The sequence below is a fragment of the Papilio xuthus genome, unplaced genomic scaffold, assembly GCF_000836235.2.
Source record: "Papilio xuthus unplaced genomic scaffold, Pxut_1.1 DF826159.1, whole genome shotgun sequence".
Lineage (NCBI taxonomy): Eukaryota > Metazoa > Arthropoda > Insecta > Lepidoptera > Papilionidae > Papilio > Papilio xuthus.
The window spans coordinates 235,889-258,746 of record NW_013532490.1 but is presented as its reverse complement, the minus strand read 5'-3'; the positions used below and the strand labels follow the sequence as shown (position 1 = coordinate 258,746).

The window sequence follows — 22,858 nt, the reverse complement described above, 5'->3', positions numbered from 1 at the left end:
TCGAATCTCGCCATGTATCAATGTGTTTTTCGATTTATATATATTGTACGCGTACATTTTATCCGTTATCCATCCATTATTATTTCGTTTATATATTGTACGTTCATACGGTGAAGGAAAACATCGTGATGCTGCACATATCTGAGAGGATATCCAAAGATATGTGTGAAGTCAACCCGCACTTGGACCGAGTCACCTCTCACTTAGGGTAGACTCCGAGCCCCTCAGTGGGGACATATAGAGAGGTGATATGAAACTACATAATACTAAAATACCGCCCTTTAAATTCTTTCCTTAAAAATTGTTGGTACTGAACATTTCGTGACTCTGTGTCATGAATAAATAAAATCACAAGAATATATTAATATATGTTTATTATTCTAATACAAAGATCGATTACTTTAATACCTCTTTGATTTTGCATATTACGGTTATAAATAGGCTCTATTCATAAAAACATGGCAACTAAATATGGGGTCTACGAGCTCCAACAAGACTCGGTAAAGTTTTCTCGACCGTTACGGAATCCGAGATTTTAAAACTCAAATAAACATTGTTTCGTACATTTTCAGTTATATTTACTTTACTAATTTAAATTGAACACTACTTTAAATAATTTCTTGAAGTTAATTTAATAAATTACAAGCGGTCCTTTTCACGCTTTCAAATGATTCCCCGTCGAGTCTCGTTAGAGCTCATTTACTTAACTAAAGAATATTTGGTAAGAATTGTTCGGTTCTGATCACAGATGGCGCTCGGTACGTTTACTTCCTTCTGCGAGCCTGCGAACAAAAAGATTTTACTATTTATAAAGAACTGCGAACTGTTAGGAAGAAAATCCGAAAATGAGCCAGTGTATTGACACAACACTAGCCTTACTAAAATGTCGACATTTATGACCCCTCAGTATTCATTCTGACATTGGACTTTGTAACGAAAGCACGTCATTCACGCCAAAGGATTATTATTAATAATGTCTAAAAGTACATATTTAGAAATTAAGAGTTTGAATTTCTTTTCTTTTGTCATGGTCTATAAACAACAGGTTGTTAAGGAACAAGACAAACAAGGAAGGAAAAGCTACATACCGCTTCCTTCCTCTCCTTGGTGAAGCAGACAGAGCGTACGCGGTAGGGATCGACGTAAGTGCAGGTACACTCCTGCACAAGGACCTCGCGCAGCATCTCCTTGCTGATGGCTCCTGCCGCTGTCTGCAGGAACTGCTTCTGCATACCAGGGTTCATCGCCTCGTAGTTGGACGCAGAGAACACGAAGCCATCAGTCTGAAATGACATTTATATTTGTAGTGTTAAAGCTCAAATTACATTGTAATTCTACATTAGAAATCCCTTGTTATACTTTTTATTTTCTATTATTAGATTTTATAGACTTACCGATTCAATAAAGTTGATACATTCATTGTCAGTTCGTTTGATGGTGGCGCGCAGAGCCTCGTTCTCCTTATGTTTCTTGTCGCCACAAATCAGCACAGAATGCTTGGTATAACCTGCACCAGAAACAATTATATTAACTATATTATAGAATAACTAACAATCGGTAATTTTTTCAGTCGATTTGACTAACACTCTTCATTCATTTTCTTTAAATAATAACCATCGAAGTACACATTGTTAAATTGTTTTTAAACTATTGACAACATCGCCTTATAAGCCCCAACTGTTAATTACATTATAATCCTGTCTCTTAGACTGGTTATCATTGTGTATTTGTTTATCAGTGTTCGACTTACCGGCAGCATTCTTGAGTTTGTCATTGCCGTCAGCCAGTTCGGGCGTGTTTGTGATGATGGAGTGTGTATGCGCACTTTCCTTGTATATGGTGCTGTACAGCGCTGACCAGAATGTCGACAACTGAATAAAACAAAAGAGAATATGAAGTTTTCAAATTAGATAACATTAGATATAATGTCAAAAGTTTACATGAAAGCATTCAAAATCTAATTATGTGATTTAATTTTCCGCGAATCCAGTTTTTTTTGGGTTTTATTTCATGTGATTATTTGTTTGATGATGCTAACGAGAGTAGAGAGAGGTCAAATTAAAACCCGATGTTTTGACATGCAATCTTATTTACTATTCTCTCTCCTAATCATAAATTTTAAGTAGGAGAGGTACTTTTTAAATAATGCTAGTTACCAGTAAGTCCTGTTTCTGGCAATGGTCGGAGACGAGACTGATGCTGTGTTTCACGGCGCCGGGACGCAGTGGCAGATCCAACAGGCTCCTGTAGCCGCTCAATACATTCGTGATGCCTAGAACACAGATAAAATATTATTTTAATATCTTAGACATATGACAAATGAGAATACTGAAGTTCAAGAAATAATAAAGCAGATATCGGAAATACTGGCAATTTGTGATTTGGAAAGGTTGTAGAGATCATATATCGAAGAAAATTTTTACTCAGTCACATTTTAACCTAAATAGAATATTGTCAATAGTTACCGAGTGATTTCCTGATGTAATCAACCAGGTTGACGGCCTTTTCTTCAAACTCATCAACCTTCTCGTAGCCAGTCTTGATCGTCTCGAATTGCTCGTAGCGACTCTTGTCCGTGAACTGCACCTTAGCGTTCTTCAGTTTCACTGTTAACATATAAAAGATAGGTTTAGTTTGATAACATCCCAAGTCTTTCGACAAAAGGAAAGTTGACGATCTAGTCTGTTCATATAACAAAAGTAAAAGGTAGCACGTGATACTCACGGTCAGTATCGTAGAGGATGGGGTAGGGGAACTTGGAGGTGATGCCGACCAGGTAAACCTTGATATCACCGATTTGACTCTTCTTCAGAGCATCGATCAACTGCGACACCAGGGGTACCAGTAACTCCTTGTAGTTCTTTTCGTTGCCCTGGAGATAGGAAAGCGTATTATAGCTTATAATTGAAAGAAATGTTTCACGCCATGGGAGTGCTGGATGTATCTACTTACCACAGTAGTTTCAACAGCGACGACAATGTCGGCCTGTTTAGCCGGCAGTTTCAGTTCGTATGTGTCCCCGACGTTGTGTTCCTTGTCGGCATCGGTACAGGAGACGCATCGCGGCGGCAGCACGGCGGGCAGCAGGCCGGTCAGAGCCAGCGCGGCGTATCCTCGGCCCAGCGCGCACGCCTGACGCACCGCCTCCTCGGAGTCACCGGACACGGCGTGGATACAAGCTTGTCTGCAAGAAAACGAATGCTGTAAGCTCCATGTTTCTATTGGTAGGTTGGCTGTAGACATATTTATTGTGAACATACCTGAAGGGCGCGATGTCGAGTAGCAGTGACAATGGCCGGAGTGGCGAGGTACCTCCGAAGACCATCTCACAGGCGGCAGGCAGCTGCATGTGGTGCAGCTGGTGGTGGCTGTGCTCGGGCACGGCGGCCGCGGCGCAGCTGCCCGCTAGACGGTACGCGTTACCAAACTCTGACTCCGATGTTGAAATCTAATAACACCAAAATATCATCAATGGAATTTTCTGTTATGAATTTTAAATAATTAAAATGGATTTCAACGTTTAAAAAACTTTGAAAAGAGGAAGAATGGTAAACGTTTTGTTAAATCAATATAAAACGAGGTGAAAAATGTACCTTTCCATTGGGCATACGGAAGTCGTCGTAAGGTTCGTTGTTGCCGTCGCCGAGCAGACCGCGCAGCTTGCCCAGGTAGAAGCCATTCACCTCAATGTAGCACACCTGACAAACATACGTAAAGTAACGTTTAAATAAAATATTTTATTCTAAGATTTAGGACTTGGACAATACAACTCATACAACAGGCCTTAAAGCTCTTTTGTGTTTTGTTTTTAATTTCCGTTTTAGTTACCTCAAGTTTTCCGTAGCAGTAGACCATCAGGCCGTACTCCGTGCCCAGTCCAAGGTTACCATTTGGCTGACGGAATCCAAAGGAATCTTTCTGCATAACCGGGAATCCATGATTGGCTCCGTTCAGTGCAACCTAAGAAAAGAAGTAGACGTTATTTAGAGATATTCTTGAATAATATTTGACTAAGAGAAAAAATATTGAAGTTTTTATAACTGCATCCGTTTAAAAGATCGTAAGGTTACCTGTCCGTTGTCCTTAATTTCGATAGTATCACCGTTCTTGTCTTCTAGAATGATCGACTTGGGCGCTCCGTTCTGCAGTTGCAGTACGAGGGAGAAGTTGCGGTCGACGTGGTCGTGAGCCAGCAGGTAGCGGCAGCTGCCCGGGAACGTAAGGTGGCGTCCGTCGAACGTAAAGATGTGCTGGCCGTTGACCACCACAGCGCGCACTGAACAATGACAACATTAAACAGTTAGACAGACGTTAATAATGAAAAAGTTTTTAAATTACACCAGCGATGCAGAGAGTATATATTACTACTGCTCGGTACTTACATTTCGCCGGGATCTCGTCAAGTGGGTTGAGTGACCGAGGCCTGTAAGCACGGACGACGGCCAGGGGGTCAGGCAGATCTCCTCGCAGCAGTTGGGTGAATAAGCTGGCGGAAGCACCGCCGCCCCAAGACGGTAACGACAGCGGCGCGAAGCTTGGCAGAGACATCTATAAGAAAAACACCTCGTTCGTTACAATATATATCTGCTTTAAAATGTTAGTTTTGGCGGAGTTCATACACGTACAATTGCGAATATATCACTGGTTTGTAATTGAGTTTGCAGTAAGTACTGACCGGTGTGAATGTGGGCTGGAGCGAGATGCCTGCGTTAGCGAGGCCGGTGCGCACGAACTGCACCATGGAGGTCACCGCAAGCGCCAGTTTCTCGTACAGCACGCGTAGTGACGCCACCTCATCGATCTTCTCCTGTTGCAGTTTCTGTGCACATACACATGACCATGACATTAATTGAAGAAGTCTCGAGAAAGTAAAAAAAAGTCTTTTATAATTTTTTGTTATAGTAAGATTTGTAACCTAGTGAACTTACTCACTGATTATACAATAGCAAGTAAAGAATCACCATCATACCATGGTAATTTAATTTTACCTTGCAAATGTAATTGAATAGCTCGTCCGAGAAGTTCTTGGCGTCTTCCGTTGGTAACACTTGGCGGATTTGTTCTTGCGCTTGTCTCAAGATGCCAATCGCTTGTTCTGGTACAGCCAATTCTTGCCACTACATAAGACACAAATAGTTTTTAGTACACAACGAAAATTTATACATAAAAAGTAATGAATGAGCAAAATATTTAAGAAACAGGATTAGGCCCTATTAAATTAAGAAGCAAGAAAAGTGGCATGTTACAGTTTTATAATAACAATATCTACTCACTTTCTCCTTCAGAATTCCGATGATTGGCAAGTCGCTGACCTGGCGAGAGAGCTCCTCGCATATCTGGGACAACTTAACGCGCCATTCCTTCAGTTGAGCAACCAGTAGTTTGGTCAAGTCTGTTAGAAAAAAAATGATTTAAAAATTTTGAAAATTAGCATAAGAACTATCATTAAAAGAATTTTTGTAGCATTAAGATGTATAAAGGCGTCAATAATAAATCAAGAATGTATCTAGGTCCTTAACTGTCAATTCCAGATATATCATCGTTGTTTTACAAGGTTCTTACAGAGTTATTACAAAGACTCATTGCCGAAAAACGCCATTAACTAGTAAGAGTTTAAGATCTTATGCTTGCTTGTGTGTTTTATTTAATTTTCCTTACCTTTGAAGATCTCAGTGAGTGTGTTAGTGAGCTCTTCTATTTCAGGCTTGTGACGCTCGAAGAAGTCAATGACGAGTGCAGCAAAGTGCGCGGCGGTGTCCAGGAGACCGTCAAAGTATTCGTTTATAATCGCAGCTATGTTGGCGTACAGCTCCTTGATCTGAGGCTCCAACTGTTGAGTATTAAAAAGTTAAAAACCTAATTACCTCATGTTTCTGCTATGTTCAATTTCTGAGGACATACAGACGGGTAATTTAAGATGAGAGGACTAGAAAGAGTAATTTAATGAAATTTAAATCTTCTTTTCTTTCTTACCTGTTTAACATACATAGTCTTGGTCTTCTCGGCCAGATCGGTGACAAGGTCTGTTATTTTGTCAACCATCGGTTTGGTAACTCTCAGTAAGTCGTCGATAATCTTAGCCAAGAAGTGGGCCACGTAGTGTCTGCAAAGATATTCTGTTATTAGGTTCATTACTATTTCCGCTATGCCTTTATTAAACCTAATTTCAAAAGACTTGAGAATGAAATTTAAACTTTTTTTCTAATTATCAAAAAGGACTTGAGATGTGTTAACTTTACTTACAGTGCTTCGGAAATTTCCTTTAGTGTCTCATCATTAGTGATCTCGTGAACAAGTTTCTCCAGGTCCTCCTTGTAGGACTGTTCTAATCTCTTGAATGTAGGCTTAATGCGATCCAACGTGCGTTTGAACTCCTCGCTGTTCTTCTCTCCTAGTTCTTTCACGCGTCCTTGTAGATTCGTCAGATCGTTCTTCAGAGCGTTCTGTAACATTAACATAAAAATACATTGTAGATACCTAGAGTAAAATAAATGTTAGGCCAAAAGAAGGTCTTCTTTTAAAACCGTCTCTAGCACAGACAAATTATGCAAAGAATTAATTTATTCGAAAGCTAAGCTTACCACGAAGTAGTTGAAGTTCTCTTTGGACAGTCCGTAGTCACTTTTGACGATATTGTCTTGCAGGTAGAGGGCGCCGTGAGCGATGCTCTTCTTGTGTCCAGGCAACACGATGTCCACCGACACGTCCACTCGCTTCTCCGGCTGCAGGTGACCGATAATCGACAGTTTGCGTTCGGTTTCGTCTGCAATAAAACCTCAATAAATTTCCGTTTGAAAGTTCCTATTTTCTAATATATTCTTCAAAGTCTTTACTGTTCTCCATCATTCATTATGAATGGAGGACACTAGGACATAGACCAAACTAAAGTAGTCAGATTAAAACTTGTTTAATAGTGAGCCAGTTAACACTTACCGCTGTATCCGGTGGTGAACTCGTAATACTGGAAGTCGCGGGCGACAGCGTGCATCTGCACCGGCTTGCCTTCCAGCAGACTGAACTTGACGTCTCCCTGCTGTAGATTGTCCTTCACGATCGCAGAGCCCTCCAGGTTGATCACTGATACCAGCGGCGTGTCGAACTGGGAAGACCATAAATGTAGAATGTATTCTCAACGATATTTTATAAAACTACGCTATTGTTATTTTCTTAAAACTTACCGTGAATTTCAAGTGAGTTGGGTTCACTTCTAAGCATATCTTTGACTCACGTTTCTGCAAAATGGAAAGGAAAATAAATATCGACATTCATGGATACATATTATTTAAACTGATATGATTAAAATAAAAAAAAAACTTACGCCTCCAAAGCAATTGTGTGAAAGCACAGCAGAAGTTTCGATCTTGAGACTGTTTTCTTGCGGGCGGTCCAATTTCGTGTATACTTTGAGTGTCAATTCCTGTTGAATTTGTATTTGTTAATTCATTGTATTATTTATTCTTATGGTAACTAGGTTAACGGATTAATTCAAACATGAATGATGAGATATGATCAATTCTTACCTCGCCAAGTTTAGGGTGACTGAATCCGAAATCAGCGACAGCGGAGCTATGCAAGTCTGACGTATCGGCACTGATGCTGACCCTGGCAGCGGTTTTCTGCTGTGGTCTGTTCTTGTCGGGGTATAGAGCTACCTCCCCGTGCACCGGGAATAACAGGACGCCGCTCGGCGAGTAGCGCAGTTGGGACTCCAGAGCCAGGACTCGAGTCGGGATGGTTACGGTTATACCGGCCGGGATCACTGTAAATAAATAAAGTATAAGAATAAATGTGGTTTATTATAATAGCGGTTTACGTTGCTTTTTTGGCTCTATGGTGTAGTTTAAAACACTTACGTCCAGTTTCAGGCTTGCAGTAGACGTGCATGTGGTATTTCTTATCGTTCTTGTTGACATGCAGATCGAGCAAGTACTTAGGCAACATTTGTTCGGAAAATTCGTTGGAGATCTGCAGACCGAACTCGGGTGCGAAGCCTAGCTTGCGTAGATCGAAGTCTACGTTCACAAGGTGCTCAATGTGTCCTGGCTCTGTTTCAAAGAAGAGAATCGAATTAGTTGAATCTTGAATTTGTCCCACTCTATTCGACCTTTAGATTTTTTTTCACGTTATGGTTTTATACCACTATTGGACAAGGAAGAACTTACTGATGACGTTGATCTTAGAGTGTAAGTCGATGTTGGCGCACTGTTTCTTCTCCTCGCAGTACAGGTATGAGGTCTTGTACTCCAACTCAGTGACTCGGGACTCCGCTACGTAGCTGCGCTCGCCGATCGCCAGGTTCAAGAATGTCTGATAATTTACAACTCTTGTTAAACAAATTGCTCACCAAACCTTTTATAAAGATCAATTCAAATTGCCAGGAGCTGTGCTAATACCATAACTCCGTCCATATATAATACAAGAATATAAATATAGTATACCTCACTGCCGTCGCTGAGGATAGTGCGGATGTACTTGAAGTTTGCAGGTTTTTGGTCTTCCTTCACCTTGATGGATCCGGAACCCTCGATTATAGTCTTCGAGCCCTCTTGCTTGCTGATGAATGAGGTGCTGCAATAAAAATGCTAGTAAGTTATCTATAACCTAGAACTGTAACTCTTCTGATATTTGCAGAAAAAATGTTTGATACAATAGACTTAATAAAGACTGATGCGTGGTTGGTACAGAATTTAAATTACCTTCCGCTTAGTAGATTCTTGTTGTCATTAACAGCGTGGAACTCAAGCCGCTTGCCGCTGCCGTCGTCTTTGCTGCTGATCTCAATTTTGTAGTTCTTAAGTCCGAAAGCAGCAGAGTTGGCCTGGCCCTTGAAGTTCACGTTCTCCTTCTGCACGTTGCCCTCACAGGTCACGTCAAAGTCGACATCCTTGATGTTCTCGACCTTCATCTCCAGTTTACCGTGAGTCGAACTGATGGTCTCACCTTTCACGTACAACCTAGATGTTCAAAGTAGAAAAAAAGAGAATTAAAAACGAACTTTATAAAAAACAATATTATTGATTTAATAACATTGATATTTACCTGCTAGGTTTAGTTGTAGATGGACTGGTGTATTTCAAGTCGAAGAGAGGCTGTGTTCTGGAGTAGACGACGATACCTTCGGTCTTGTAGACGCGGTCGTCAGCTTGGATGGTTATCACGTTGCTGTAGGTGTTGGGTGCTGGGTTCTAGACAAAACAAAGAAACACAATGACAAAAATGTAAGAATAATTATCTTACTTAAATATATCTCCCATTTGATACCAGTTCGAATTCTAGTTATTCTCTCGTTGATGTTTTTACCTTGTTGTTAACTTTAAGTTCCAGCTTCTTGAGTTTCTCGGCTTCAGGAGCAGTGGCCACCAGCAGCAGGTCCAGTTCCCGTGGGGGAGCCTTCACCACCAACTTAACGTCTCGTTTGATCTTGCCGTAGCGAGCTTGCACCTCCGCCTCAATGCCTTTCACGTCATCTGCAAGATTAATTACACGTGAAATAATAATGCAACCTCCTTTGCTTGTTCAGACAACTGGAATGATACTTTTTATTTGCTGATTTAATCATTTGAGCATTTGTACTGTGATTGATTGATTGATTGACTTAACAAGGATATACTACTTTTACTTACTCTTTGCGGAAAGCTGGTAGTTGCCGTGGATGACCAGCGGGTCGTGGTGAGGCACCAGTACCTTGATCTCCGCATTGCCGTTGCTGAGGGACACTTTACCGGTCGAGTCGATTTTGTAAACATCGCTGTTCACTTGTATTGATTCCATCACAGTAAACTGTACGAGAAAACATTCACTCATTTAATATTATAATATTAATGGGTTATAAAATGGTAGTTTATCATCTTTATTAATTACAGATGAGTTCAAGGCAGTTATTTACCTCGGCAAAGTCTTTTTCTTCTGGTTGTATGAATTGTACATTCGAGACCCATTTAATGTCGTGAGCCTTCTCGAACGGAAGTCTTAAGCTTACAGTATTGTCATCGACGTATCTGCGACAAAAAAAATAAGAATTTTTTGAAATAACAGCAATAAAATCGATTCCACCGCATCCAATCACCTTCCTGTGTGCCGAGTTCTTAATTAACCGACCATTTATCATCGATTTTGTTAATGTTTATTGACTCTCTATTAATTAATTATTAACTAAAATACCAATACATACTTCTTGACACCGCCGTCGGTCTTGAGTAGCCAGTTGCCTACGACTTCGAGGCCAACGTCACCGCCGTAGCTGCCCTTCAGTCGGTAAGTCTCATCCAGTATGTTATCACTATAGGTGGTGCTGCCGGACAGCGAGGCTGGCTTCGGTATCAGGTTGCCCGTCACGTCAATCTGAATGTTACATAAGACATGAAAACCTTGAAGAATTGTATAACGTCTAAGTTTATATTTAACCACTAGTTAAGTAGTCGAAAGATGGTTCATATAATCTTTATAAATGTTCATTCACTGTTTTTATAATACCAAAAGATAATACTAATTAAAATTATAAACTCAAGTATAGTTAAAGAACTATACCTTGAAATCACCCTTGAACTTTCCATCTCCAGTGGGAATGTTCTTCAAGGTGAATGCGTTGACGAGATTCTTGCCGTTCTTCAGGCGAAGTACAATTTGACCCTCGTAGTCCAACGTGTCCTTATCGAAGTTGGTGTTGGTGACTTTGCCAGTGTAAGTGAAGCTGGAGCCAGCGGCGCCACGACGCTCAGAATCGGTTAAGGTTAGCTCAGCGTTACCATTCAGAGTCTGTATGAAATATTAAATCATGAAAATCAATTTAAAAGAAGCGCAAACATAAAAGTAAGGCTTAAGTTACACTTACACTGTCCTTGTCAGTCACGTCTCTGTTGAACTTCAAGTTGAGACACCTCTCAGTTGGCAACACCACTTCCACGTTAGCGTTGGCTTTGCCGGAGTCCAAGTCTCCACTCTGGTGTACGTTGACCTCTGTCCTCTTGCCGGCGTACTCTACTTTGTTCCTGCAAAGACATTGTTACTTAGTTTTATCTTGTTCGAAATTCATCCGTATAGCATTTGACTGATGATTACACGAACTTACAAAAATTATGCAACAAAATTAGCTTACTTTGAATCGATGGATTTTTCAGTCTTCTTGTTGTTGGTACTGATGTGAATTTTGTCATTGTTGTCCTTCTCAAAGTTGAGGAAGACGTCTACGTCGGCGTTGTACACGGGGTCCTTCACCACGAACTTGATGTCGGCCTTGATTTTACGTTGTGCCTAAAATAATAATTTATTTATAACTTCTTAGAGAATGTTGTTCACTGGATTCAGCTAAAGTTGCATTTACACTAAGAGATTTAATTTAAAAAATCTTATACACTAGACATATTACAAAAATATGTTGCTTACCTTTTGGAAATCAACAATGATCATTCCATTGCCTTTGCCATCATTGTCAGTCACTTTGAACTGTCCATTAGCGGAGATGGAGTCTTTAAGGATGAACTTCAACTGTCCATTGGCATTAGCACCACGGGTCACCTTGAAGAGGAAGTCCAGGAATTCTCCTTTGTTTGAAGAAAGTTTCGCGTGCGACGAGTAAAGATTAGCATTCTCAATTACTCCAAAATCAAACCTGGAAAATATGCAAAAGTTACATATTTGCAGATAGTAAAATACGGAATAATTGTGATCTTTATTAAAAATCTGTATGGGTATCCAATTTTTGTTATCTACTTACTTGATATCTTCGTTCTTTCCACCACCAGAGACCTTGAGATGTCCGACAGCGCCAACATTCATGTCATTAGCCTTATTTCTATGTAGCACTACTCCAGACAGTTCGTATTTTCCTACGCCCTTGATAGTGATGTAGTTTTCAAAGTTAGATTTATCGGCGGATACGATGTCCCTCTTAGCGAAGGCTTCCACGCCTTGGCGGTCCACTTCAGCTTTCAGTTTCAGGCTGTAGTCTCCAGGTTTCTTGACGTGAGTTCTAGCTTCTAAGTCTAATTCCGCTTTACGGTTCAAATACTGACCTTCCAGTTCGATATCAACTTTCTTGCTGTCTATTTGGGCCTCTACTTTTGCTTTCAATGGAAGGCAGTGAATTTCAACTAAAAGGAAAGTTACGAAATAAAGTAATTTTTTTTTAACTTTAATTAAACGAGTAATTTACATGGCCTATTAGGATTTTAGTAGTTTTTCTCGTACAGTCAATCTTATGGTTTGAAATATAGTAAAAGGCTCCTTACATTTGTTCTTAGTGATGATGCTGAATTCCTTTGAGTCTTGGTAACGTTTGTAGAATTGGTTTAGAGTTACTCTATTTTCGGAATTACGAAGATCACCACTGTACCACAGGTCGATGTCGTTGTGGATTACCTGATTCATAAAAAAAATCTAATTAGTAAACAAGACTTCTATAATATAAAATAAGTACAATTCACTGAATAAAGTCAACTCACCTCTCTGTTGTTTTCGATGTGGGCATTGATTTTGAAGTTGATGTATGGGTTTAGAGTATTTTGGAATTCGACTTTGAATTCAGAGTTCTTGAGAGATGAGCCAAAGAGTACGGTGTGCTGACCCATCTTGCCCTTAACATCCAAATCGTAACCATTAGGAACTGGCTTATATTGCCCATTTAAGTCGAGAGGGTCGTTTGATTGGACGAAAGCGAGGTTGATGTTCCTTAGATTCCATTTGACTTCATTACTTCTCGTGTCGTGGGTAATCTGACCGTCTACCTTAACGACTTGTTTTCCTTTGTTATCGGGCAAGGAATACTCAAAGACCGGTTTGTACACACTGTTGGAACCTTCCCTGTGCGCTTCGAATCCTACCCTGCCGTAATACTCTAGCGCGTCCGCCTTAGCTTTGGCCAGAATTGAATATTCCCTATTTGCTTTAGTGTAAAGGGCTAATTCACCGTTGAGAACTATGGTAGGCGAATCCAAAGCCAATCTCAACGATTTCTCATCGTTAGAATAGACCGCGTCACCGTTGAATTGTATACGGCCAGATTTACAGCCTTGTGCGTCGAAAAGAAGTTCGACTCCGTATTTTCCTGCCCTGGCGTCCCTACGCAACACGCCCTTGACGTGATAGCCGCGCAGGTTGTTCTTCTCTAACACAAGCTTCACGGACGCCGGTCCGGTCAGCGGGTAGCGAGCTAGGAATTTGGAGATTGACGCCTGCGCTTCTGGTCCTAAAATATATTAAATTTGCAGGGTGAAACTGTATACTACGTATAAACATTTTTTTAACTAACGAAATTATGGTTAATTACCCGATACTGTGAATGGAACCGACACTTCGCCGCAGAAAGTAAGTCCAATGATGTCAGACAACTGGTCGAAGCAGCCCTTGTACTCCTTGTTCTGCGTGTCAACCTTTACCGGAGTTACCTTCTCCATCTGACCTTTCTCCGCAGTAAAGTATACCAGCTCGTTGGAGGCCACAATTATTTCTTGCTTCTCTAAAGGAAGGCCGAAGTTGATGTCGAATCCTTGGCCGTTCTCGATCATCTAAAATAAGAATAAATTAAAGCTTTCCGTGTTACATAAATCAAAAAAATATATTTACTTTGTACAGTAATGTTAAGAGCTCTTTACCTTAGCGATGATATGTCCGCCAGTTGACGAGTGTAAGTTGGTGATCACTTTAAGTCCAGTGCTGACGGCGTCCGCATCGATCATCATCACGCCAGAAACCTCAATGTCGGTGGAGGGAACGAGTTTAACGTCGACTTTTGCGTTCTCGGGGTTCTTGATACACTGGCGGATGTCGATGAAGGTGGCGACATCGACACGTGCAGTGGCTGCGCCCACCAGGTCCAACTTCAGGGTCAGACCGGTAGATGTGGGGTATGCCAACTCCGCGTCCAAGAAGAGAAGGTGTCCACGGAGCTCGTTCTGTAACATATAGTATCTGGTAATTTCTGCCTGCTGGAGCTTAACTCATAGTAAAAAAGTGCACTGTAATGTGTAAGACTATAAATTTCTATGGTTTTACGGCGTCATACGTTGGTCGCATCGTACCTGGAAGTTCTTAGCCTTGTTGACGCCGTCATGCAGCACACTGATGAGCTGGTCGAGGAGATGGTCGAAGTTGAAACCCTTGTCATCACCTAGCGAGAGGAACACCGCGTCGGTCCCGAACAGCTTCAAGTACACATCCAGGTCCAATTCGTTGTTGTACGGCGCTGACTCCGCTTTGATCTATGATTACAAGGAAAACGTTATTAAAAAAGATAAAATAAAACTTTGACAAAGCCTTTTACTACATGCAACTCTCTTGGAATTTAAGAAGGTTAGAAAGTAGAGATTACTAATACTTACTTTCTTGTCAAAGTTATCAACTTCGCTCTTGATGGAGCGCCGGCGTCGGACGATGCCATGTTCCACCTTGTCCTTGGACTTCTCAAAGCGCTCAACTAGGGTGTCGTAGATCTGCTGCGGCTTCTGCGTGCGCAGTACACCCTTAGGTCCCAGGAAGTGTTCGATAACACGGTCCAGGTTACCTTGACGTCCTCCAATCTAGAAACAAGTTATAAAATTTCATTCTTCATTGATTTTATTAATTAGTCGCAACTAAACTTCCTGTAAATCTAGAAGTAAATTTTAAATATTATAAAATATAAATTCTTTTTGTTGCAACTTTACCTCGAGCACATTGAGACTGTGACCGAAGATCTCTGCAGTGAGATTGAGGCTGGCGGAGCGAGGTAAGAAGGAATCTTGTGAGTAGATGACGGTCTGCTCCACGCTGCCGCCGGCGCCCAAAGCGTCCAGGTTGAAGGATCCCTCGCGGTAGAAAGAGTATTTCCTAATGTAACCAATGGTTTTATTTTAATAATCACAATCGTACACGATTTGCATACTGCGCATAATATTTATTTAAACCAGAGTTTTACAACATACCTGTCATCAACATTGAACCTGTTCGGCGTTCCGATTTGACCGTAGTGGAGGCGCGCGAGTTGCTTGTCGGGGTTGGCAGACGAGCGGATGTGGCGCAGAGACGTGGTGATGAAACGGCCCACTAAAAATGATCAAGACATTTAATTAAAAACATTTGGTCCTTAAAAACCTTTGAATTATTTTATAATAGAAAGAGACAATGAACGGCGGGGTTTAATGATCTTTATTTGTACTGGTTTGAAAATATCGCCGAGTAAGGACAGTGGAAATATTTTTAATAAGTATTCTATTTAGTACTCTGTTCTCACCTTGGTGTACGGGCTCAGAATCTAGAAGGTTCTTGATCTCACTGGCGGACTTGCCGCACGGGCAGCCGATTACTGCGAGGTATGCCTTTATGCGGATCTCGGAGTCCTGTTGTCTGTTCTTCATTAAGTCGAGACCCGCTTTCTTAATCTGCAAGAGGATATATTTTTATTATCTAACTTTTTTGTCTGTTTTGATGAATTTTGTTATTTTAAAGCTGTAAGAAAATCACACTAAGCGATCGTCATCCAGACCACACCACACCAGATTTATTTTTTACCTTAGCAGCACAAGGGTCAGCTAGGAAAGCTTCGAGGGCGGCGACCCGCACTCGCGCCTTAACGCTGTTGTCGACCGCGCACTGCACCACCTTGTCTACGAGATTGTCCTCCAAGTGTCTGATATTTCTGATACCTTTCAACGCGGCAACCACCTATAACAAGCATTTAATGTAAGTAAGTCGCATTGTAATAAGTTACCAACAAGTAACTTTTGTGTAACTTATTTAAAAGTTAGAAAGGAAAGGACATTCACAAGTACGCATTACTTATACAAATAATGTAATATAATACAAAAACAAGATATTTTATAATACGATACTTCTTGCCATTAACAAAGCAATCTCTAATTAAAATTCCCTGATGTTCTTTTGTTTTATATTCAATGATTAAATATGTAAGAGTACTTTGGTGTTTATTATTTAACTTACGTAATCCTCTTCGACTTTGGTCTTAGGCTTGCAGTTTTGTAGTTTAGCGGCCAACTTCTTGCTGAGTGCGACATTGCCTTCAGACTTGCTCGAATGACAATTGTGCTCTTTGCAGTACACGCCCGCTAAAGCTCCGACGCCCAAGTACACTTCTTTGGGAATGTTAGCTCGGTCCAAAACGGTCTGAAAACATTTTTTTTCATTAATATTCGAAATCACCGTTACATCAAGCTCATTATTAGTTGGACATGTTGTTGTTATTTTCTCTAATCACAAATTTTTGGAATACGTCCCGGACTTTAAGTATGACTATCGTATCGTAAGCAAATATAATTTTATTATTGTAAATATGTTTGCGTTAGTTAAGTATACTTACAGCAGCCGCTTTCATGGCTTCATCGTTGACGTGTCTGGCGTTTCCAAGAGAGAGGAAGACAAGTTTTTCTTCCAGACCCGACAGTTCCCGTCCTTTGAGGATCTGAATAGAGGCCTCGATGCTGTAGCCTGTGCCAGCTCGGAGAAGAGCGTCCAAGAACACGCGTCTGTGAAGTTGAAAAGTTTAAAATATCTAGTGATATTTCAAACAAAATAAAACTATTATTTTAGTCTTCTTTCATGTTGATAAACTTACTTTTCTAAGCTGTTCCCTTTCACTTGGTTGAAAAGCTTCATCAAGTCATCCTTGTTGGTGTTACGAAGGACCTAAAATAAAAATTAAAGCTTATCTTAGTTCTTAGATTGACATATTGCATAATATTTTTTCATAATGGAAAATAGTCTTTAAGTGATTGTCTCTATCACCTCTTTTTTACTTTCTTTTATTTGGTGGAAGTAATAAATTATGTTCACTTACTCTGATGACTTGAGCGAATTTTCCCGCAGATTTTTCGGAGGCTTCAGATTGTAAGGACTTGCTGGTTTCTTTGAGCGCATCGAGAGCGTTTCTCAAGTTGCTCTGATCAGATACGGCGCCGTGCGGATTCTCAAAGATAATAGTACGTCGCTCGGGACAGTTGCCTAGAAATTGATTTAGCCTTATTGTTTTGCTACAAAGGAGTGCCAGCAAGTAGGTACTGCGATTGTGCCAGAGACGCACTTGTGATGATATATTTTGCACAAAACTTTAATTCCTTGCTTATATAATCTCGTTTTTTTGTACTTTAAAAGTTGGCAGAGTATATGTTTGTAATCTCGTACCTGGGTTAGCACCGCCTTGAGTTGTTCCAGAGAGCGTAAGTTTAGTGAGGACCTCTGCACGCGCGCCGTTCTCTCCTACGGAGAATGGCTTGTACAAGTACTCTTCGGTGGCGGATATCTTCTCAGGTACACCATTGTTTACCTTTGACTCAACGTTCAAAGTTGATTGGAGCACCTGAGTGTTCTTGATTTCCTAATAATAAAAAGCAAAACTTCAGTGAAATTAGATCAAATAACAATCAGTCGCAGGACCGGAAGAAAAAAGTAGCAAGTGAAAGAATGAAAAGACTTAAGAGTAGAGTCTTTTTAATCTAACACCGATTTTGTTAATTGGTCATCACGGTCTTAGGTGGAAATATAAAAACGTTATTTATCATATCTGATAATACATACGGCAGTCGGGTTGTACACAGCGGTGATGAAGTCGTTGCGGCCTTGCTCGCGGTGTGCGCAGCGGGAGAGATCGCGGCTACGGTGCAGCAGTGTGGCGCCACCCTCCTGCGACGCCGACACCTCCGTGAAACATGAACCAAATACGTCCACCTGCAAAATAAAACATGCAATTACATACAATCATGTCTAAGAGAGTAGATAAGTTACATATATGTACACGCATGGCTTTGGCGTATTTTTATGTGTTTTACCAATCTGGTACTTCATCCGGTTGAATGTGGACTCTTCCACTATTTTTTGAATATCCTTCCAACAAAGACATCTTATGTTTCCTACAACACAGCACCATATTTTCCTCAAAATCATCCTCAAATTTCTCTTTCAAAAGCCTACAAGGAAGTATGGTGGTACCTGAGTAGATGGTTTTTGCTCAGTCTGCAGCAGCGAGATGATGGCTCGCTTAATGTTGAGCGAGCGGCGCGTGTCTCCCTCCTCAGCGCAGATCTCAGCCCCCGCGCGACCATCTTGCAGACTGAACCGCACAACCTTGTCAATGCCACTCGGGCACGGGTATTTCTGTACAAAGAAAAATATTGTTCTTGAATAATGACACATGCGTGAGAAGATAGGGTGTCATATGTGACTTATGGCAGTCAGACTTTAAAATACGATAGAGTTAAATTTTTATACAATAAGTAATTGAAAGATTTACTTTCAAATGCCACTCGGGCTGCAAATTGCCATTAAGACATTTCAAACTTTAACACGAAACTACATAATTCAAATTGTAAAAATTCATTGTCATAAGATGTTTCAGAGAAAAGCGACGTACCTTGCCGTCAGGCCCAGATATGGTCATGGAGTTGACTTTAAGCGAGTACCCGCAGTTGCCCTGCGCGCTAACTGACACCTGGCCGAAGATCTTGACGCCGGTCTGCTGTTTCTCCGCGCCCGTCACATACACAGAGACGGCACCGTCCACGCCATAGTTGTACGTGTGGCCGGGGAGAAACGTTGGTGATGATGAAGCTAAAGTCAAAATATACCAGTTAGAAATGTTGTCCGAAACACAAAAACTACTGGGGGATTTTCAAATATTTCAACCGCTAGAAACTTTTATTATAAGGGAATTTATTTTTTACTTGAAGTAAATCCAGGAACGATGGTTTATCAATCGAATTGTTATACTTACATCCTTGACATGATAGCGAACATTTATCTGTAATAAATAAAAAAAAATATTAAAAGAAAGAAAACTCAGGTGTTATGTTATCGTGTGTCATTTGCAATAGCTTATCAGTTGGTCCTCGGAATATCCCCGCACAGATGCACCTAATGAGTCACTAATAGGTCGCCTAGAATGACCCGGAACTATAAACCTAATCTATCGCCTAGCTCGACCACTGTACTTTGACCTCTCCTTGTTTATAAGAGATAGCAAGTAATTGGCTTACAGTTTAATGTTAAGTTATTAATTATTTTGTTTGTTTATTTACTTATTGATAATAATTATTGCTACGATTACTCGAAGCTTGTTGATTTATAAGCAACATTTAATATATCAAGATACTGTAATTAACTTACATTGTCTAAAAATTCCACAAGATATTATTATCTTTTGTTACTCTTTAACATTTAGGCCTGCTTTTATCTTTAATTAACTAACTCACTATAGTTCCTGTTAAAAAAGTTAAATTTAACGGGCCTTTAATAATTTAGGGAAATAAGCTTTTAAGATACCTTACGCTAAAGTAATCCGATAAATTATGTCGCCTAAATTTTTATCTTCAAAAACAAAACTTTCCAGTAAAACTTGCGATTAAATCAAAAGCGGCTTATAAAATTGTGCCATAGCAAAGATGAACAACACTAAGGTTTGGAAAGCAGACATACACTAGCAAGTAGTCATTAGAAATGGCCAAAAAGTCGTGTTAACGTGAATGGCGCGCCGATACACCGGCATGGTGTCGGATTTTCTTCCTAACAGTTAGAAGGTTCCAGAAGTGAGTTTTAGAGTTGTCCTCGTAGCATGAATGTTGTGACAATTTCTTTGTGTCGCTGCCGTCGGGCGGCAAGCGGGCAAACGGGTGAGCGCAAATCGCAATTACCCAATTTGACTGAACCGGAGGGGACGGATTGTATTTATCGTTTTATTTGGGAACGGATAACCCGAGGGTCCCTTGTTTGTCGGTACTATTCACTTGTCATGTTAAATTACCTTTAGTTAACTACATAATGCTTTATCGATGTTCAATTTTGTACGTCAAGTTTTCATTGAACGCGATACAAACTTTGTAAAAACATTTTTTCAGTTGAAACAATACTATCGGTCAGGTCAAGATTTTTTATACTAACGAAAATTATATGTAGTTATTTCTTTCATTGATTTATTAATTATTACAATTACAACGAATGTGACTACATTTTTTTTAACAAAAAGGAAATTAAGCAATCAAACAAAACATCTCATGGGCTCGATGTGAACTCGAATGCGTTTGTCGGACGGATTGTCGAGAGTTCACAAATTAGACTTTAAAGAGACATCATCCGCTCTTGTATTCATGTAATTTGTATTGTAATATTATGAGAGGAATCAAAATCGTACTGTTGATTGTTACTTGAAAAAAAAACTAAAAAAACCCGACTGACTATACCTGTGATACTCAGAAAAAAAAGAAAAGTCGAATGATACCCAGCTCTATAAAATAGATTTAATCATTTAAGCTACAGGAGATAACATTTCAATTAACATTCTTACAAAACCGCATCTTACTAATATTATAAATGCGTATGTTTGAATAGATGGATGAATGTTTGTCAGAAGGTATTACCAGAACGGCTACATGTATCTCTCAGACATTTGGCATAGAAATAAAACATAGGTTACCAACTAAGTTTTTTACTTAATTCAACGCGGACGTAGTCGGGCGACAGCCAATTTAGTCGGATACAAAATTATACGTGTGAGCACATCATTCTGAGACTATCGGGTAATAGTTATCATGAAATTTCATAACACTTGTCGAAATTGCGAATTTTAACTGTCACCAAGCCAATATACCGCGATAAAGAGGGCAGGGGTCAAGTTAGTTTGGTTAATGAATGTTTTGCGTTATCTATATACCAAGAATAATCAAAAGCAATGGTCATTGTCAAGGAGAATTAGATATAACAGCAGCATTTTAATTTTTTTATCTCCAAAGAAGTTATAACAAATAAACATAACGAACTTCTAACTTTTCAATATTTAAGAGATGATATTAAAAGTAAAATTTTCCCTGTATGTATGGAAAGTTACTAGTAAATAAGATTACAGTATAAGGTGGAAAGTTGACAGATATCTTTTAAAATGTTTTCCTACAAAGTTACCTAAGGAAGATACGAAAATCACGTGGTTCTGGAAATTAGAAATAATTTTGTGAAAATCAAATATCAGCTCCAGCTAAACCTTTTTGTAAACTAGTTGTTGCTTGTGGCTTCGCTCTTGTAAAATTAGAAGAAACTGAAATGGTAGTATCGCAATATATAGTATATTGCGATACTACCATTTCAGTTTTTTACTAAGTAAATGAAGTTACAGGAGTCAAGTTTATAATGTTATTAAGATATTGTAGGTAAAGAGTATTGGATGTAACAAATGTTACATTGAATGTTGACAATGACTGAGGAGTGATATTATAATCTGGGGTCAAAGTTTTTCTTTATCTCGAGTTGTTTATTGCGAAGTGCAAATTATCTCCGCGCTCCAACAACAAAGATATCGTTATTAAATGGATAACGTGAATTAATGTTCCATTTCATATTATTGATACATCTTTAATACTTTGTGGTCAAAAGTTATCATATAATAAATAATTGCAAAATATATAGCTTTCTTGAGAACTTTTTCCATAAGACAAATTCATAATTTTCAACTCCTTGGAAATTGAAACGATTATTTCTATATGGTTATATTTTACTTGACATATATAAATATGGACACAGTGGACACGTGGATTATAAAAAGAGAAATAGATTTTTTTAAAATCGTCCTAACTTTTTTTTTATTACAGAAGGGAGCGAACGAGCAGCGGGAACGCCGAGACGCCCATGGACATCAGCAATACCAGAGGAACCGCAGATGCGTTGCCGGCCTTTGAGATGGTGATAAGCTCGCTTCTTGAAGGACTCTAACTTAGTGTATAAATAAAGTTTCAGGGCATTTGAGTACTTTTGTGAAGAAAAAATAAGTCGTTTAACGGAACGTCTTTGTATTAAACGCAAAAGGCAGCTTTGCTATCAAGTATGAAGAATTTATTGTTTTCTACCTGAAACCTTGCGGTTAAACGCCGATACGCCTATGTATACTACCAGACTATGTTCTATATCTATACCAAATTCCAATGTTACCCGTTTAGCCGTTCTGGAGATTTGTACCACAAACGTACATGCAAACTTTAGCATTTATAATGTTAGTAAGATTATACAATTTTGTACATTTTCTGTTATTATATGAATAGTTAAGTATTGAAATATATTTTATTTGATCGTTTTCTTTGTAGATTTGGATTGGAAAGAGAATTACTAAGAACAACTATGTGTAACTAATATGTCATTATGAAGCTAAAGAGATAGAAGACAAAGAGATGAGAAAAATATTCAAAGAGCTGATTTTGGCACTGAGCAAAATTTTACATAGTTAAATCAATGCCTAATAAAACTTTGTTCTAGGGAGGCATAAATTAATAATGACAGACTGCTACACGAAGGAGAATCGATGTCCACTAAGCTTTCGAACTTAATTATTACTTAAAACAAAAAGATAAAAATCAGTTTAAAAGTCTTGTTAATTTCATTTCATGAAATTTCGATTTGAAATCTTTTCTAGAAAGCTTTTGTGAATTATGACAAGACAAAGGAAAAAATAGGAATGAGATTTTTTTTGTAGAGCTTAAGAAAGCTGAAGAAATATTTTTAATTTATTTTTTTTTCCGATTATTTCTAATACATTTTTTTACAGTTCTGTTTAAGCTTTCCTGATTTATTATTATTATAAGTTAAATAAGAACTTACCAGTATACGCGGGTCTCCATAATACAGCAAGTATTATTAAAACACTAAGTGTCGTATAACTTATTCTATTTGTCCCCATTTTGCAGGGGTTTAATTTTAACACTTAATTCTGTATCAGTCTTTAATTAATCTAACAATACTATTGACGTGTTGCTCCCGTGGCTACCGGAAAGCAAATGCAGGAGGCGCCGCCCCTCCACCGATTTTATAGATGCAATCCCAACTACCGACCAATCAGGGAGCGGGAAAACGAATTCGAATTATGAATTTTAATAAATATGTTTACAGGACGATAATGATCGTT

General features: G+C 39.3%; 1 protein-coding gene across 1 annotated transcript; it reads right to left on the bottom strand.

The window, feature by feature from the left end:
• Window positions 1-357: 357 nt before the first annotated feature.
• On the bottom strand, window positions 358-22,728 carry apolpp (retinoid- and fatty-acid binding glycoprotein apolipophorin). The gene is made up of 58 exons (XM_013319255.1): window positions 22,555-22,728; window positions 18,695-18,721; window positions 18,335-18,531; window positions 17,914-18,078; window positions 17,503-17,652; window positions 17,110-17,302; window positions 16,766-16,929; window positions 16,544-16,614; window positions 16,289-16,454; window positions 15,913-16,095; window positions 15,484-15,636; window positions 15,206-15,353; window positions 14,898-15,018; window positions 14,640-14,802; window positions 14,316-14,513; window positions 14,016-14,195; window positions 13,590-13,889; window positions 13,265-13,502; window positions 12,441-13,183; window positions 12,228-12,357; window positions 11,714-12,089; window positions 11,383-11,608; window positions 11,096-11,250; window positions 10,832-10,988; window positions 10,528-10,755; window positions 10,172-10,341; window positions 9,887-9,998; window positions 9,624-9,780; window positions 9,301-9,467; window positions 9,040-9,185; window positions 8,697-8,954; window positions 8,439-8,568; window positions 8,163-8,307; window positions 7,854-8,045; window positions 7,521-7,759; window positions 7,319-7,417; window positions 7,179-7,232; window positions 6,934-7,099; window positions 6,582-6,763; window positions 6,244-6,443; window positions 5,974-6,103; window positions 5,659-5,830; window positions 5,274-5,392; window positions 4,989-5,117; window positions 4,676-4,819; window positions 4,383-4,548; window positions 4,071-4,276; window positions 3,829-3,960; window positions 3,594-3,698; window positions 3,261-3,448; window positions 2,953-3,184; window positions 2,725-2,872; window positions 2,466-2,606; window positions 2,157-2,272; window positions 1,751-1,871; window positions 1,395-1,507; window positions 1,089-1,283; window positions 358-782 (listed from the first exon to the last, which is right to left on the bottom strand). The coding sequence occupies exons 1-58, from the start codon at window positions 22,631-22,633 to the stop codon at window positions 765-767; spliced, it is 9,903 nt and encodes a 3,300-aa protein (XP_013174709.1). The 5' UTR covers window positions 22,634-22,728; the 3' UTR covers window positions 358-764.
• Between the last annotated feature and the right edge of the window lie 130 nt (window positions 22,729-22,858).